Here is a 12,468-nt window from a genome sequence, read left to right on the forward strand (position 1 = left end):
AGGAGTGTTAAGGCTCCACATTGCGACTTTTGTATAACTTCCGGCGTACCGGAAGTATGTTTTTTTAGAGTACGAATAAATGGCGACGAGATGAGCATGTGTTGGTGTCGTTCTCAGTGATATGGCGAATTAACATTAGGCTAGTCTGTATTCGTCTTGTAACCGTGAGATGTACACAAGGGCTGGTGCTGACATGCTTCAATCCCTTCTGAAGATTTACTCATGTTTTTTGTGCGAGAATCACTTCCATGGAGTGATCTTGAAAACCCCTTTACGCAACTTGGGCACAGCGGGTTCACCATGCATCCTGTTTTGTTTGTTTGTTTGTTTGTTGTTGTTTAACACCACACTCAGCAATATTCCAGCTATATGACGGCCATCTGTAAATAATCGAGTCTGGACAAGACAATACTTCCTGTCTTTTTACCACTAAACTTCTGTGTTCTTGTTTCAGATAACAACCACAATTGTTTTCTTTACAACCCTTTGTTTGAACCCAAGTTCCTTCAGTTTGCTCCCGTGAGTCACCTCTTTAGACAAGCATGGGTTGCTGAAGATCAATTCTAACCCGAATTTGCATCCTGGTACCCAAGCCTTATTATATTATCAAAAACTGATTTGTTCTCCAAGCCAAGAATTGATGACTGTATTGTCAAAATTGGTCGAGCAAAGTTTGTGAGTAGGTTTAACCTTTTGTAGGGGTATTACCAGATCCAGCTAAGAGGAATGCAAAAAATATTTCTCCTTTTACTACACCATATGTACTTTATCAATACAACGTCAAACCATTTGGGTTAAAAAATGTACCGGATATCAATTTTTTTTTCTTAAACCCAACTTGTTCCGCAGGGCAAGTAGATAATATTTTGTACTTGTTCTGCAATATTTTCACTGGCCCTGTTAAATTTCATAACGTTTTATGTTCTCAGTCATCATTTATGGCAAACAGCATTGCCATTGCTGTTCATTTCCGCCCATTCAAACCTCGCTCAACAATGTGTCTTGTGGTTTGTTTTCTCTCTTTTTTTACAGTCCTATTGTTTTTGAGAATTATTTCTTTGACATGTTTGTGAATTAAATAATGTTTTTTAGTTGTTAACCCAACCATCCCTCATCAAAAACTTAAAATTCCGGCCATTTCCCTCATAAAATCATTCATCAGCTGTTCACTATCGCATTGACATCTGAGCGTCTCTTACAACAAGAACAATTCTTTTTAATTATCTCCCTAGTTTCGACGTGACAAACGTATGTCCTTTTATTTCATTAACAGACAGTTGCTAAGTATGTCGTCTATTTATGATATGAGCGATATGTATTTAGTTTTTATTACAGTGTCCCTCGCTTTTGCGCCCTTCAATATGGCGCTAACACAGACACAATTTCTTCTAACAATTGCATCAAAATTCTTTGAAGTTGTATCATTGGGTACGTTTTAACTAAATCACTGGTAGATTTAGAGAAAAAGTGTGTACAGCTGATTGCTATGTATATAACAAAATACACACGGTAATCTTAATTTCAGCAAATAAAACAATGCCTTGGTGAGCAGGAAATACAATTTGAATGGTAAATCATCATGTCTAGTAATATATTACATCAAATTTCATATCTATATTGACAAGTTTGTTATACCTGTTTGTTCTCATCATGAGCATCAATCCACGCTATTGGGATACAATGACATGCATCAACCAAGTCAGCGAGCCTGACCACCCAATCCTGTTAGTCGCCTCTTACGACAAACATGGGCTGCTGAAGACCTATTCTACCCTGAATCTTCACTGTCTAGAAGATTATGATGCATGGACAGACAGCATGACAGGACATGACATTAGATCACTTGCACAATAAGTTCAGGGGAGCTGAAAACATAAGAATTCAAGCATGCACACATCTTCTTCCATTGTGATGATGGAGATTATCTTACTCAAACCATGAACATCCAATACTGTTGAAACATAACTTATTTCATTTCGACTACTGCAAGCATAACCCTACCCACACAGAGAACTGAGGGACATGCACTCCTACCTTGTCCTTCTCCTCGGTGTGTTTGGCCACCATGTCTTTTGTCAGTGCCCGGGTCGGGTGGTTGGAAGACTCTGTGTCATACACAGACCTATGCACGAAGTGGGCCTCAGAAAAGTCAGGATGTTTTGTGTTGATGTAGGCCAGTTCTATTGCCACTAAATTCTCAACCATTGCATTTGTTGTGGGAAGTCGTCTTCTCAGTAAGTTTGTTACAACATCAATAATTCTTTCATGTAGTTTAGGAAACCGCAACATTTCTTGCTGTAAAAAAAATATCTAAATAACACACCCACACAAAGACAGCCCCGGTTAAGGGATAATGGTCAAAACATAAAAATAGGGCACTGTATCTTATCTGGATACATAGTCAACAGTTCAAAATATCAAGAGAGCAGACACTTAAAATACAATTGGACAGGTTAAGATATATAGAGGATATTTCATGCGTCGATTGAAATATCATGTTTCTCTCATTGAGTGAAAGAGGGGAAAATGTAATCTTGCTTCCATCACAAGATGAGAGAAACATGATATTTCACGAGACATATGGAATATCCTATTTCTTATATACTTTTGGTTATTATTTCATCACAAATGTAAAACCTTGAAACGTAAATTATCTCAACCTAACACGCAGGGACGTTTCACTACCCCTTGTAATTGCGACTAAAATATTAGTTCCGTGTTTGTAAAATCTTAAAAAATTCATAAAAAAGTAGGTTACGTAAGGTGAGGTGAGGTGAAATTGGGTTTAACGTCACATCCAAGATTACTGATTAAGATTATTAGTGATGTGTGTGTGTGTGTTTGTGAGTGAGTGTGAGTGTGTGTGTGTGTGCTTGTATTTGTCCGGACTGATGCCAATTTATAGTGCTAGTTAATTGAGACACCATGTCGCAATTTAACATGAATACCCCACTCAGACACAGTTTACTGACTCCGAGCGGACCAGTCCTTGTTTTAACCCCCTAATGCCGAGCGTCAGACAGGGTAACAATAAGATAAATTGGTTCTCAGGCAATAGCTTTTGAAAATATCGGGCGGGCGGGCGGGCCTTTTTTTTGGTTGTGTACACACTAGTAAGAATCCAAATCCGTATATCCCTGTGTGTAAGGAGAGTTTTTCATAACTAGAATTAGGAGGCTTTCAAGATGTGTGTGTGGTGGGTGGTTGGTGGGTGGGGTCGTCTTATACACAGGGTTGAGTATTTTATGGGGTTTCTTTCCGCAACACAAAAATATTACTGTGGGCACAGAACACCAGAAATGCCATGTCAACAAATCCGTACTGAAATTCTCAAATTAATCAGGTAATTTTACTGTCTGGTTGTAGAAAGAGTTCATAATATATTTGAACTTATGTTGGTAATCTATTTTATTAATTTTATTCAACATTTCATTCAATATTGTTTCAATTCATTTCGGCAAAATCATATGTGAAGTGATCGGAAGATCGAAAACCAAGGTCATATTACCGCTATTGGCGCCTTGAAACAAACTTTAGTTGATAGAGAATGGATATATGTATATCATAAATGCCATACATTGAATGCTGAAAGTCATACTTGTTGTAGTTTGACTATTATATATCAACATGAATTTCTTGCAATCGCAAGTGCATGGACAGGTGATTGGTCAAATTCTTCCATTCGAAAACATTTCCAGCAATGGCAATCAGCTGAACCAAAGTGCTACGCTTATGGTTATTATTTTATTTCTCTTTCTCTCTCTCTCTCTCTCACACACACACACACACACACATCATGTCTAGTGATGCATCACAAATATAATGTTTTCATTGACCAAATTTGCAAACAGCAAAGGAAGCATACAAACTCCTATTACCGCCATGACCGTAACACACATAAAGCAGTGCGCATGAAAAAGGAAGTTACTGAACGTTATATTGGATCGTATTGTTTGTAAGTATTGTAGCATTTCACAGTTGAGGTCGTGTGTTCGAGACGCAGAACATTTAAGGATTCTTTTGTTGTTGAAAATGGAAATAAAAAGGAAACGTGCGGCGGACTTTATGATGATGCGGCGGTGCCTGAGAACCAAGAATATATTTTTTTTAGCCTTAGTACCATCTTTTAACGTCTTTTGGTATGACATGGCCGGGGAACGAACCCCAGACCTTCCGCTCTACAGGCGGATGCTCTGCAACTAGACGACAGAAATTATATTCAAGGTCAAGGAAATTCATACATTTTCATATATTTGGATATGATTATATATACATAATCAGCTTAAATATATTCTTAATATTCTTGAAATCTACGAGAATACACGCTGGTCAAGTAACAAAAAATGGCGCTTGGCAAAACAAACAGTCTGAATAGATCTGTTAAATGAGAAATTTTAGTTTATAACAAAATATTTTCAAGAGAATAACAAATGGCAAGAAGCGATATGAACTCCATAAAAGACAATCTATCATTATTGTTGTCATGAACAATTTGGAACTAGCGTGAAAAGGAAGTCAACAGTTTGTGTATGGGCTTGACATTTAGGATAAAGGGAGACAATTTGTGGGGAGGTAACTCTTGTATGAAAATAGTTCTGTCAAAGTGCTTTGTTCACTGGAATGAAAATACCACTTTTCTCAACCTCTGAAAACTCAGTTTTTGACACTGAGGTATAAAATAAAACCAAAAAACCATAAGTGTTGAGCCCCATGACTAAACACACATATACCAAATTTAATAATGCTAGAAAACATATGGATGCTGTGGTGGCCATATTGAAAAGAAGATCTGAACCTCTTGAACAAATTGGGGTGACATCTTCAGTGTTATTAGTTCAGTGGTTTCTGAGAAGATGTTTTAGGCAGATAACGCTGGGTGCCAGGCATACATAAGCTCACTTGACTTTCAATGAGGTGAGCAAAAATTGAACTTAAAATAATTGAACTATTCCCAGTCCACAATATAACCTGAGTGCCACAATGCTGGATCATTCTCTGCATCTCTTCATGTACCAACTCCACACATCTCAGACTTGGTTCCTCAAGCCGACGTATCTGTCGCTTCACAAGTAGCTCGAAGGAGATCTCAGGGACAAACAATGCTGGACGAGGACCCTGCAAGATTCATGGTGAGCTCAACTGAAATTTCAACTTCAAACAATAAATTGATATATTTATCCCTAAAATATATTGCTGTACACAGGTTCATAAACCTGATTTAAGTTTATGTAAAAATATGTTTATCCTTAACAGCACAGAACATAGAAGAAACAAGATAATCCATGCTTGCTGGGTATAGCTGACAGACGCCGTGTGCATCCTCCTTGCTCACTTGTGACCAATAAATAATGGCATTGTATGAATTCATGGGAATAGCGGCAGGTACAAGAAAGTTGTTAGCATCCCCACATTTTCAGAATGCCCCCATCATGAACTATTTTGACTTGACCAGATCAAGTGATTGTTGACCTATCCATGCTCACACATGCCCATGCAGTATAATTTTGAAACAGTAAGTCCCAAGCCTCCAGTTACATTACCTGGGTTGTATACTCCCCAGGGAGATTGAAAATCGAGTGCATACTGATCCACTGACCGGGGTAATAATAGTGTAGCGCTATGAGCATCCACTTGGTGAATGGGATCTGGCGCATTATAAATGCACTTATTATTATTATTATTATTATTTTTATTATTATTATTATAATAACAAAGTTATGTGCAATTCCATTTTAATGACATCACTTCTGGTTGGGAAAACATGTGTCTAATGCAAGACAACTTCAAAACAGAAAGTCCTATACTTCTAACTACATTAATAAGACAGTTCATTTGGAGAGAATATATAAGAGAAGGAGAAAATGAGAAAATGATGGCTGGTCAAAATGTTCTAAGCCTGACTAACTTTCAGCTATGGGCCATAACAAAATGAATAAGACAATGTGGTACATTGTTTGAATAGTTAATTGCAAGTGTATTTCGTTTGTAGAGGCTGTTTGTATATTAGTGACAGCCAGTTGAATTTAATAAGGGTCCAAATGGACACAGAAATGGAAAAGAACGAGCACTGAGCAGTCAAGTTTTTTACTTTAGAAAAAAGTACTCCCCAAGAATTTAATGACCATTATGTAACCTTAGGTTCCGGGTACTTTGCCCTTCTACCTATGGTCACTTGTCCTTATCAACTACTCCTTAGTTCTAGGGATGATGTAGCTCTCTCAAAATCACAAGTCAGATGGTTTGCTCCAGTCCATTTTTTTTATGATAGAATTAATCATAAATATGCACACATGGTCCTCAGATATGTTCTCGTTGTTGCCTGATATAAATACAACACATACCTAGATGATGCTTTGAAAAGCCTGATGGTTTTTCTGTTGAACGTTTAACTCGGGTTCATTTCTGACTCGGGATCCCAAAACCTACAGAGAACTGTTCTGTTCAGCTGTATGCTCCCGACTCCCCGCACCACTCTCGGACAACTAACAAAATACTATCGATGATAATTTTAGCTCCTCCCTCCAAAATCACATTTGACATCATGAGAAATGAGTCATGATGGTCATTCCCCAATTTCCATAGTTATTAGTTTTACCATCAAGCTTTTCTTGACTAACCACTTTGATTACCTCTTTAGGGTCATTGGTCAACTTGGACATACTCATATAACCAAATCAAATACCCTCAACTACCTCTGCCAGACTGGAAGGCACCAAAAAGATACCCAATCCTGTTATTTAGACATTCCAATGAAGCAGTAGTATTCAGAAATACTTGATCACCACTAATCTAACAATCCTGTTCTATCCATCTGTCCCTCTTCTGACATCTTTATTGCAAGACCGTATTCTACCAATTTCCTCATACCAACGAAAAGTTATCCCTATCACTCAAGAGAAGCAATATCCATAATCATTTGCCCTGGGGGTTATGCCCTCACCCTGTACTGTCACTTCTCTCATATGCATCCATATTTTTACCCAAAAGCTTAATTTAGTAAACTTCATTTTAAGTAAATACTAAAAAAACCTTTTTCCAAAATACCCTGGTTATAATATGTCACAAGTGGATGGGGATAAGTGCCCTAGCTATTCCACTGTTATACGTTACGCAGCTATGTTTAAGGCTGGGAGAACAATGACACAGGCCTAAGCAATGGATCCATTGAAACCATTATTCATGAACATTTACAGATGAATAAGATATCTGCTCATTGGGTGCCACAGTTTCTAAATTCTGATCTTAAGGAAAAAAGAACCGACATTGCCAGATAAAATTTAGAGTTAATTGAGGAGGATTTCGTCAATTTCAAAAAGAGATTAGTAACGGGTGATGAAACATAGGTCTACCACTATGATCCCAATCAAAATGTCAATCCATGGAATGGCACCATTCCACTTCTCCTGCACGTTTCAGACAAGCAAAATCTTGATTCGTCTGCAAACATGGTGTAACGCCATTGGCACACACCCTGTCCCTGGTGTTGCCTACCTCACCTTAGTCTTTGCCGCTTATGGTAAGCTTATGGTCACACCCTTCACAGGATGCCTTGCTTTCAGGCAGGCTGGATGGAGCTCATTTTTTTAAAGCTAGCTACTGAAATTCACATTCCGGTCTTTGTACAGAACTCTCTATTGACAACAGGAGCAGAATGGAATCAATCGCAGAGTGCAATTAATGAAATGAAACCATCTTGTCAAGGTGTAGTTTGTTTAGGCCTGCCATGCACAGGTGGAAGAAAAAACACAGTTTGACGAACCAAACATTTAGGTACTTTGGGGTATTGACGTCCCCACTCTGTCGTACCCACAATTCGCCATTTTGTCTGCTCATGGGGATACAGTCTCAGAGACATTTTTTAGCATGTGCTTTGCACAATTGCATTAGTGATTGTGAGTTTCCCTATAGTCGCACACACTTTGGCTTTTGTGCATCACATGCTGTTCATGAATGATGTGAAATTTCATTGTAAATAGATGTTGCATTCAGATGCAAAGCAACGGTATTGTTAATGTACACCTCAACGATAGCTACATTCAATTAATTAGTTCACTCATTTTTTGTCAGTAGTATACATGCCATATGCAGTGCAACTTTTAAAACAGAAAATCTCATGCCTCTAGAAATATTAACAATAAAGTTATATGCACTTCACTGCAAATATTTTGACAAATTCTCGATTACAAATTTGAAACCTAAACAAAAGAACATTCTGGAATGGCTAATAGATGGTCTAGATTGTATGGATTCAGTCGTTAAACCCGTAACTATCTTTCGGAATACCCCGTGTTAAAGTTTTCGAGGTTGTATGATTTGAAATCACATTCCGACTGTCACTTTCATGATCTGGTAAGCGACTCTCCAATTGGTCGGATCAAAGGTCGTTCTGACGTGACCCTAATGGGATGTCTTCAGATCTTTGTTTAGCGGTAGCGAGAACTAAGGTCTGATTTTAATGAGATTGTGCTGCCATTTGAATTGAGTGGACATTAACATTTGGTTGGTGAGTAACTGCTCCTGCCTGAGTCTGTGCATCGATCCAACCTGGACTGTATGGATGGAAACTGGAGTCCCTCCTTGTATCCCAGTGTCAGAATCCCACCACAAACCAGTCGATGTAGGCCCTAATGTCCGTGGCATGTCAGTTGGGTGAATCCATATCTTGGAGTTAGTGGGAGTTGAAGTGTTGAAGTCAAATGATGGCAGCAAATCTGTCCACAACATACAAGTCATCTAAATGTCCTACCCCCTTCTGATCTGGTAAGAAGGACCATCCCCACAGGTGGTGGCCACACTGTGCACCACTGTGCACCACCACTGTGCAATCCAGTCTCCCATCTTCCACCTGACCGTGTGGATCCAAATCTGACTTAATCATGGTGTCACAGCTGTAACTCTGGCCATATTGGTAACCGTGGCGTCCAACCCTGTCAAAAGTCCCATGGACATGTCAAGCTGAAGCTGGATTGAAGAAAAGAAGCTGAAGAGAGTATTGTGAACCACAACCTAGACGTCAATCCGTGGGAATGACAGTCACCGACCATCCACGACCCAAGCCTGCGGTGATGTCACCTCCTTTGGTGTTCCTCTGTCAGCCATGGTCCTTGCTCCACCCAACTGTGGCTGTCCAGCCAGGGAGCTTTCAAAATGGCCGTCTACTCTGCCTACTCAAGTCAACCCCTCATCTATCATGGCCTTCATGTTCCCTTACTGCTTCTGGAATAAATTTTTAAAAAGACTCAAAGGTAGAAGAGGTGTAGCTTCTGCCTGGGAAGGAAGGACAGGCAGTGGGGAAGGTTAAGGATATCCTCCAGTGACCTGGTGAGGTGCTTCTCATGGACTATTAAGCATAGACAGGGCCACCACAGTCTTCCTGGCAGCTTCCCTCATGAAATCCTGAAAAAATCATCCTGAGAGAGAGAAACACACTAGGTACATCTCCATTCCTCCGAGCCGAGTGAATATCGGCACTTCCGGCATTAGTGAGGGTCTCCGGCGATCTTGAAGTACCCACACTTCTGACAAGCTGAAGAAGGAGTTACCATCTTACTCACAAAACCATGTTTACCTCCCTAGCAACTATATTCCAAGGTAAACTAGTCCTCTTCAACTATAGGTGAGGTGAGGTGAAATTGGGTTTAACATCGCGTCAAAGATTATTGCACTTATATAGCGATATGCATGTGTGTGTGTGTGTGTGTGTGTGTGTGTGTGTGTGTGTGTGTGTGTGTGTGTGTGTGTGTGTGTGTGTGTGTGTGTGTGTGTGTGTGTGTGTGTGTGTGTGTGTGTGCTTGCTTGTACTAGACCGGACTGATGCCCATTTATCGTGCTAGCCCACTGAGATACCATGGCGCAGTTTAACATGAATACCCCACTCAGACACAGTATACTGACTCCGAGCTGACCAGTCCTTGCTTTAACCCCTTAATGCCGAGCGCCAGACAGGGTAACAATAAGTCCCATCTTTTAACGTCTTTTGGTATGACGCGGCCGGGGATCGAACCCCGGACCTTCCGCTCTCCGGGCGGACGCTCTACCACTAGACCACGGAGGCGGTCCTCTTCAACTATAAAGCAAATCACAGGACTAGTCTACTGGTAAACTATGTGAACTACGTAAGCTGAATATACTATTTGTTATTGTGCACAAAATAATCAATAATGTGCTAAATTTTTTCTATGTTGACAGAGCAAAGACAGTAAAGAAGTTAGGACTTTCTGGCTGAGCAATGCTCAAGAGGCTTAGGAGGGGAGATACTATTAGTATCTCAACTAGTTGTGGACAGTTGACAGTAAAGAGGACTTCTGTAGAAAATGTGAAGATTTTTACCGTGTCATGACAGCAAAAATACGGGATTCCTGATAAAAGAGGTTTAGTATTCGTAGTAATTCAGAACTATGTCTTAACAATGCTTTGGTTATCCTCCAAGCTGTGTACACAACACAGTGGGTACATTCTGAGAAAATCAGATTTATCACTGCAAGAAGTTCCTTTAGGGATGTGAAACCTGAACATACTGCAATAAACCTGGAAAGTCCTGTCAGACTAATAACATATTTAATTGGCAAGAACCCATGAAAAAATACTTAAAACCCCATCTGCGGTAGTAACTACCGGTACCACACTCTAATGGGCAGAGCTTATACGAGTGATCTGACAGGTCAATATGACATCATGATAACACACACATTTCATTGGTTAATACGTAAACGGATGACGAGGCAACATGATATGTAAACACCAACCCACGTGCCAACAAGGACGTAAGTTACACTGTGCAATGTTTCACTCACCATTAACGGTAATAAATATTCATAAAACTATTCCACAACTTCTCAACAAACGCGTACGTCTTTGGTTTCAAAACCTTCCTGCTATTTCGTCTTCAGTGATGGCGCACATCTTCATAAAATGTCCCTGTGGAATGTCCACGATCTATGTTTTCATTCCAGTCTAACACACACAAATTTGTCCTGCGCTTGTATTCTCTGGACGAGAATGAAATACGTTTGTCGTGGTAAATAAGAGCAATGTTATTAAAACATTCAACATAATGTGTGTCACGGCACCAAATGTAATCCTGTGGTGAACGATATATTTGGAGTTTGTGAATAGCATTTCTCAAATTATCAACAGCACTCGGTTATTTCAACAGTGTTTTCGTCGGAAGATAATGTTTGTCTTGCCTGCACCTGGAATCTGGATGACAATGATCATGAAGACCCTGGTAATGGTCAGTAATATTGTCAAGAGACAAAAGTAGTTTTTTTTTCGCTTCCGTCACACGTTTTCATTGCCCAGTAGCAATGTGTTTTGACGGAGGCACACTTGTCCGAAAGTTCCTCGTGCCACATCAGTCTGTGAAACTTCGCGGGTCCGTGACACAGATTTCAAATCCCTGCTGATTCCTTTTGTGGCATGCCAAGTATCATTTGCATTACATACTTCCAAACGATGTTCTGATAAATATTTGTTCACACTAGCATTTCTGTCATGTGCGTGAACATTGATTTCAACATTATTTTCATCAAGATGGTCATACAATTTTTGAATACCATGCATTTCATGTCGCTGGCTACACGGATCATCCTCTCTTGTAACTACTGCAGCATAAACACATTTCCTGGTCTCGCAACTCAAAGCGACGATGTCTCTCTCAGCTGCATTTTTTCCCACCCATGATGAGCATCTGTTATAATGTCAGTGCCTCGATAATCTTCTTTCTGATCAATAGATTTCAACAATGTGATACACACAGCCTCATTTGCCACTTCATCACACGATTCCTTAGCCATATCACTAACAATGTCTCAATGATGAGCATAAAGCGAACTGACGAATGCCTCAGAACAAACTCCCAAGTTAGCATGTGTACAAAATCTTTCATATTGTACAAACACTTCACAGAAAACCAAAGAATTAGAAACTTTAGAAATTTTCTCAGCCATGGTCAATTTAACAGCACCTAACTTTTTATAGACTGACAATTTCTCATTTTCATCACTCACATAAAAACGAATACCTCCAGAAACGTTAGTAGACGATGATAGTGAAAGTACGATTAGTACGACATAGTATGTCACAATAGCTCCTCACAGCGAAATGACAATCTGAACTACACAGTGAGCTCAGCACGCGGGAGCATTTGCAAAATCTTTATCCGCGAAGCAAGGTGTGTTTCTCATGATGTCAATCACTGGACTGTCTGGTACATACTCGATTATTTCCATAACGGCGTCATATGGCTGGAATATTGACGAGTGTGGCGTTAAGCAATCGACAAACCAAATCTGTCTTGAAATACAGCATACACTTACAGAAATACGAGCGAAACATACCGACACAACCTGTAACAATAATAATTAATAATTTTGTCCGCGAAGTAAGGTGCAGTTTGGTGTGTTTTGATCGCAAACACAGAACTGAAAAATAACTATCTGTCTGGAATAAAACCAACACACAACCTAA

The 12,468-nt window shown here is 39.6% G+C and overlaps 1 protein-coding gene across 2 annotated transcripts in view; it reads right to left on the bottom strand.

The window, feature by feature from the left end:
* LOC124146403 (dynamin-1-like protein) overlaps window positions 1–12,468 on the bottom strand; it is a 95,931-nt gene that overhangs the window by 45,267 nt on the left and 38,196 nt on the right. For both annotated transcript variants that reach the window (XM_048401507.1, XM_048401506.1), the window contains exons 10-11: window positions 4,969–5,115; window positions 2,035–2,295 (exon numbers count right to left, since the gene is read on the bottom strand). In XM_048401507.1, coding sequence (XP_048257464.1) covers window positions 2,035–2,295; window positions 4,969–5,115 — 408 coding nt within the window. The remainder of the gene's footprint in view (window positions 1–2,034; window positions 2,296–4,968; window positions 5,116–12,468) is intronic.

This window comes from Haliotis rufescens, unplaced genomic scaffold (assembly GCF_023055435.1).
Source record: "Haliotis rufescens isolate VD_foot unplaced genomic scaffold, xgHalRufe1.0.p SCAF_22, whole genome shotgun sequence".
Classification (NCBI taxonomy): domain Eukaryota; kingdom Metazoa; phylum Mollusca; class Gastropoda; order Lepetellida; family Haliotidae; genus Haliotis; species Haliotis rufescens.